The 6,000-nt window shown below is 46.4% G+C and overlaps 1 protein-coding gene and 1 long non-coding RNA gene across 5 annotated transcripts in view; one reads left to right on the top strand and one right to left on the bottom strand.

The window, feature by feature from the left end:
* Positions 1–3,418: 3,418 nt before the first annotated feature.
* LOC147916685 (uncharacterized) lies at positions 3,419–4,426 on the bottom strand. Its single transcript, XR_015552721.1, has 3 exons — positions 3,956–4,426; positions 3,742–3,793; positions 3,419–3,596 (listed from the first exon to the last, which is right to left on the bottom strand). It is a non-coding gene; the product is annotated as an uncharacterized LOC147916685 (long non-coding RNA).
* Positions 4,390–6,000, top strand: part of SLC35F2 (solute carrier family 35 member F2) — a 109,925-nt gene continuing 108,314 nt past the window's right edge. For 3 of the 4 annotated variants that reach the window (XM_087433654.1, XM_087433655.1, XM_087433656.1), the window contains exon 1: positions 4,390–4,922. In XM_087433654.1, the coding sequence (XP_087289780.1) occupies positions 4,813–4,922 (110 nt within the window). In that variant the 5' untranslated portion in view covers positions 4,390–4,812. The remainder of the gene's footprint in view (positions 4,923–6,000) is intronic. The other variant, XM_004427371.3, reaches the window with a different exon arrangement.

Here is a 6,000-nt window from a genome sequence, read left to right as displayed (position 1 = left end):
TTCCTTAGAGCCTCCCTCAAACCACTGAACCAAAGCCCAAATCCTATAAGAGGTTCTTTCTAACATCCTCTTACTGAATCATCCAATGGTTCTCCCACAGGCTTTATTCTCCCTCAATGCAAGGAGTAATAAATTCAACTTGTTTAAGTACAACTATATTCATGCTGGTCTTTGGCTGGAGGACATCAACAATGTTTTGGCTTTTTTTGCTTAGGACACTTGCCTGGGGGGAATTAGCTGCCATATAAGCAGACCAACAACCCTAAAGGCTGTGAGGAAGCACAAATTATCCCACAACAAGAGACCACATGGAACTAAGTGGAGAGACAGATGCTGATCAGCCTAGAAGCTCCAGCCCTAACACTCCCCCACCCCGCTAGGCCTCTGCCTTCTAGCTTCAGCTACCTCTGACCAGCTGCGTGTAAAACCTTGAGCCAGAACCGCCTGGCCCAGACCTTCCTAAATTTTTGACCCACAGAAACCACAAGAAATAATAAAATGATTGTTGTTTGAAGCCACTACGATTTGGGGTGATTTGATACATACAATAGATAACTGGAACAAGATTGAAACTGTATATAAAGTATCTGGCACACAGTAGGGGCACAGAAAGTGGTAGGTGTTTTTTGGTACTTGTAAAATGTAAAGTTATTTTGTGCAAAACCTCCAATACCTAAATAATTCTTTTTCAGTAAATTTCCTTTGACAAAAACTTGTGGTTTGGTGCCCACAGATCAATGTATTTTAATCCTGATACCAAAATAATGTAGACTGATCAATAATCCTCAGTGAGGGGATGACCTCATTTTGGAGCAATGCTAGAGCAATACTACTATTGCTTCTTTTTAAGGAGGATTTTCTGTTTAGAAAATACATATAACTTTGTCCATAACTTTAGAATCCACATTAGTGGTTGACTACTTTCTGGCCACATCCTCCTGTGGGGGTGATATGTTGAGCCTAACATGTTTTTAATTAAGATTAATGTGACCTATTGAAAAATGTCTTAACTGAATATTTTTCAAATTGCAGAAGTAGTATATGCCATGGTAGGGCCACAAAATACAATTTCTTCTCCTTTACCCCCCTCGTCACCTCCCCCACTACTCTCATGTCTTAAACCAATATCAATAGCCTGGTGTGTATTCCTCCACACCCTTCTTCTTGCTCATATAAAGACAAGTAAGCATAAATATATGCATACAGATGTATATGTATATATGAAGATATTTAGCTACTAAATTGGTGGGTTTTACTAAAATGGAATCCTATTATACAATTATTCTGCAACTCTGCAACTTGCCATTTTCACTTGACAGTACATCATGATGTCTACAAGTTAGTGTATATACATCTGCATTTGTTTCCTGTGGCTGCTGTAACAAATTACCACCAATTTAGTGACTTACAGCAACACGAATTTATTCTCTTACAGTTCTGGAGTTCGGAAGTCTGAAGTCAGTTTTACTGGGCTACAGTTAAGGCTTAAGTTGGCGGGGCTACTTCCTTTTCGAGGCTCTGAGCTTCTAGTGGCTGTCTTTATCCCTTGGTTTGTGGTGCTTCCTTCATCTTCAAATCGTATCACTCCAATCTCTCCTTCCATCATCACATCGCCTTCTCTTCTGTTGTAAATCTCCCCCTGCTTCCCTCTTATAAGGACACTTGCGAGCACATTATGGCCCACCAGATAATTTAGGATAATCTCCCTATCTCAAGATACATAATTTAATCACACCTCTAAATCCCTTTTGCTATGTAAGGCAACACTCTCAGGTTCTAGGGATTAGGAACAGGATATTTTTTGGAGGACATTATTTAGCCTGTCATAACATCTAAATCCATCTTTTACTCTCATGTATTTATACAGAACACACAAGTTTATATAAAAGAGACTATATCATACATGCTGGAGTGTTTTTTTTTAAGTGTAGTTTTCTTTTTCTACTTCTTTTTGCATCCTTTAACTTTTTTAAGGTTACTTGTGTTGACATGTATCCCACTCCATGCTCACATTACCATATACATATTGTCAAATAAAAAAGAAATCTGATTTAGGTAAGGAGAGACTTTATTTGAAAGAATTATTGTGGGGGGGGGTATTGCAATAGGAGGAGGGGGACTCTTCCCTGGGGGGAAGTGGAATGAAAGGGTGGCTTAACTGGATGGTACATCAGAGAATGTTTTACCCCGAGGCAAGCATATTCTCAGGAATGGGCCTATCAAGGAGGGGTCACGTGCTGGCTCAGGCTGAGGTGGGTGAAAGTTCCCAGTCCTGGAGGAAGAAGAATTTAACCAGTTTCTTTAACAAGCATTTTGTTCCAATTGCTCCATGGGGACAAGCAGTTCAGTCAATCATCTATGAGGCAAAGGATAGGATCTTGGAGGGTCCTTGTCTCACCTTTTCCTAGGTGAAAAAGAGAGCATCTCTGGGTCTTACCTAAGTCATATGAGGAAGGGTGTTTCTATGCCACTTCTAAGAACACAGAAGGCTGGGAGGTTTCTTGACCATCACTATTTTCCAGGAGCACAGGGCTCAGGTAAAATTCAACATTGTCCATGTGCAAGGTTTAACAGGCTGTTTGCTTTACAAAAGTGAGATCATATCAAATGTACTTCTCTGCATCTTACTTTTTTTCACTCAGAAATAGCTAGAGAAAATCGTCCCAACTCCTAGTATAGCTCTTTTCCATTCTTTCAAATTTCCTCATAGTGTTACACGATGTGGTTATTATCATAATACTCAGCCATCCCTCTATGGATGACCATGTTCTTAGTCTTCAGTTTTTTCCCCATCTCACTTCAACAATCAAAAAAAATCATTTTGGGGCGGCCCGGTGGTGTAGTGGTTAATTTCTGCAGCCCAGGGTTCGCAGGTTCGAATCCTGGGCACAGACATACACACTGCTCATCAGGCCACGCTGTGGCAGCATCCCACATACAAAACAGAGGAAGATTGGCACAGATGTTAGCTCAGGGACAATCTTCCTCAAGCAAAAACAGGAAGATTGGCAACAGATGTAAGCTTAGGGCCAATCTTCCTCACCAAAAAAAAAAAAATCATTTCACTTAAACTTTGGGGTTCCTGTACCTGCTAAACTTGGGTTCCTAAAGCTATATTTCATGTTTGAAAATCTATATTCTTTCTTAGACTCTTCTCACAGAACTGCCAACCCATTTGAATTTACATTGACGGTAGTCTCCCCCTTATCTGCCCAGGAGATGTTCCAAGACCCCCAGTGGATGCCTGAAACCACAGACAGTATCGAACCCTATATATAGCTTTTTCTTACACATACATACCTATGATAAAGTTTAATTTATGAATCAAGCACAGCAAGAGATTAACAATAACATAAGAAAATATTACAGTATAACAATATACTGTAATAAAAGTTACTGTAGATCTTAGCAACCTCAGCATACAATTTCTTTCTTATTCAGTGGAGAACTTTCACCTTTTTCATTTAAAGGAGGCACTTTACAGCTTCTTTTTGTCATATCCGAATTGCCAGCATCACTACTCTTTCGCCTTGGGGCCATTATTTGTACAATAAGGGTTACTTGAACACAAGCGCTGCAGGATTGTGACAGTCAATCTGACAACAAAGAGGGCTACTAAATGACTAACGGGAGGGTAGGGTATACAGCGTGGATACGCTGGACGAAAGGAGGATTCACGTCCAGGGCAGGACCCAGCAGGATGGCTCAGGAGGGGGGGCGGGTGGACAGTTTAAAACTTACGAATTGTTCACTTCTGGAATCTTCCATTTAATATTTTCAGATCACTGTTGACCTGTGGGTAACAAACCTCGGAGAGTGAAGCCGCGGACAAGGCGGGGACTACAGTATTTTACTTCTTCCTCAGCAGCATCCCCCCACCCCCCACCCCGCGCCAACCCCGCCCGCCAACTTGCCAAGGGAAGCAAGCGGTCTGGAAAAAAAATGGTCCCAACACCTTTTCTTATGTCTTCCTGATCGCCTCCTTTCTGGAAGCAGGGGGTCTACCAGACCCACCGAAGTCCCCCTGTCAGTGAGGATCAGGAACTTTTCGACTCTGGTTCCTAGTCCCTTCTCGGTCCGCAGAAGCATCGGAAGATGTGGCCCAGGCCCAGGGCATCCTGGCTGAGCGCCGGGGGTTGGCATCGTCCCCTTCGCTGGCACCTCCCAGACCACTGAATACCGAAAGGCAAACGGAGCACGCCCATGAGGAGGGAGACACACCACAGACATGTTTCCAGGATCCTTTTAGGATTTTACCCACGTTTTGCAAGGATAAGAAACACAGAACCAAAGCGTTTTCAGTTCTTTTAGATGAGAAATCTTTTATAAATTAATCAGAAGGAGAGAGACTGGGAGGTCAAGGGAAGGGTCAGCCGGCCCTTTACAGTTAGCAAAGTTCAGGCAGTTGTTAATCGCTGCCTCTTGGGTTAGGACACGCTGGCATTACCTCGTATCACCTCATTTGCTGATTTAAACAAGGAACCATAAAAACCTGAAATGCATATTGGGTATCGCCCAACACGGAGGCTCAACCGCCAAGGCGAAAAAAAAAAGTGCCCTTTCTCCTCCAGCCTCGCCGGAGGTGCCAGGTTGTAATCTGCAAATGTATCGTCTGGCCCTAGGGGCTTGACAGTTAATGATTTGCGGCAGAAGGAGCCCGGCCGAGGAGCAGGAGGGACGCGAGCGAGCGAGCGCGGGCGCGCGGGCGCAGGGACCGAGCCGAGCCCCCGCCGGCCGCACAGGCGCCGCCTCCCGTCTTCCGGGCCCCGGCACTTCGGGGGGTTCCGGGCGCCTGAGACCGCGGGGGCCCCCATGGAGGCAGCGTCGCCGGCGGGCCCCGGCGACCCGCAGCCGCGCGCGCAGGGAGCGGCGGGCGCGCCCCCCAGCCTGCTGCGCAGGATAAAAGGCAAACTCTTCACCTGGTGAGTGGAGGCGCGCGGCCCCGCGGGGCGGCGGGGCGGCGGGGCGCTGCAGGCTGGGGACCCGGCTCGCACGTGGCTGCGGAGACACGCGGCCCAGGACGGAAGGAAAGGTGGCGGCGGCACGGACTTGAGAGCTGGGTCAGGCGACTCAACATGTGCGCCGGGATGTTGCTCTTTACCTGGCTTTATGAAGCGCTTCCTGCTCCTCCCTCGGCTCCCTCTTAGAAATGTGGGAACGTATTTCAAAGGATTTGGGGGAAATTCACCCTGTTGGCATTGTTAGGTCGGTACCCCGTGGCCTCCCAGCGGGGAAGGGACGAAGTCCCCAGGGATGTCGTGGAGGGGTGCCCACCCTCGGCCTAGGCAGGTGGGTGAGCTCCTCTTCTTGGCGCCGGCGCCCGCCTTTCTTCTGCTGCTGAACCCGTCAGACAGGGCTGGTGATCCTCCACTAACAGATGGGTTCACCCAAGTGAGAAATCTAGGTTAAGTTTCGTGGTACCTCCCGGAGGTAGTCTAGAGCCTGCCTCCTTCCTGGGCCTCAGCGAGGCCACATGGCCACCTCCGGGGCTGGAGTCCGGGAGCCTGCTTCTGGTGTCACTGTGCTCTGTGAGAAATAGAGAGAAATGTGCTTAAGGGATTGGCAGCGACTCTGGGACGGGGAAAGCATTTCTGTGATTACTGGGGGCTTGCATTCTCGAAATACAGATAACCCAGCACCTAAATAATGAAAGCCAATATTTATTGAACATTTCACGGTGTCAAGTCCTGTGTTTAGCAGTTATATGAATATCATCATCTAATCCTTACCACTTTATGAGACGGCACCATTGTTACACCCACTTTGCAGATGGAGTAACAAAGAAGGCTAAGCAATTTGCCCAAGGCCATGAGATGACCTATAAGGGGGGTATCTGCAAACCCCAGTGGAAACTGCACCTTAACCTCTCCTGGCCACTGGCACCTCAGGAAACATGCATTTGATTTTTTTTTTTTCAGATTAACAAAGCGAACTTCCCTTTAAAGATTGTGAAAACTATGTCCCGAAAAGCCACACCATTTTCGAAACTAGATCAATAAC

Source organism: Ceratotherium simum, chromosome 7, assembly GCF_057802395.1.
Source record: "Ceratotherium simum simum isolate JZ-2026a chromosome 7, ASM5780239v1, whole genome shotgun sequence".
In the NCBI taxonomy this organism is placed as follows: Eukaryota; Metazoa; Chordata; class Mammalia; order Perissodactyla; family Rhinocerotidae; genus Ceratotherium; species Ceratotherium simum.
Note: the sequence above shows the minus strand (reverse complement) of the source record. Positions and strands in the feature narration are given on the sequence as shown.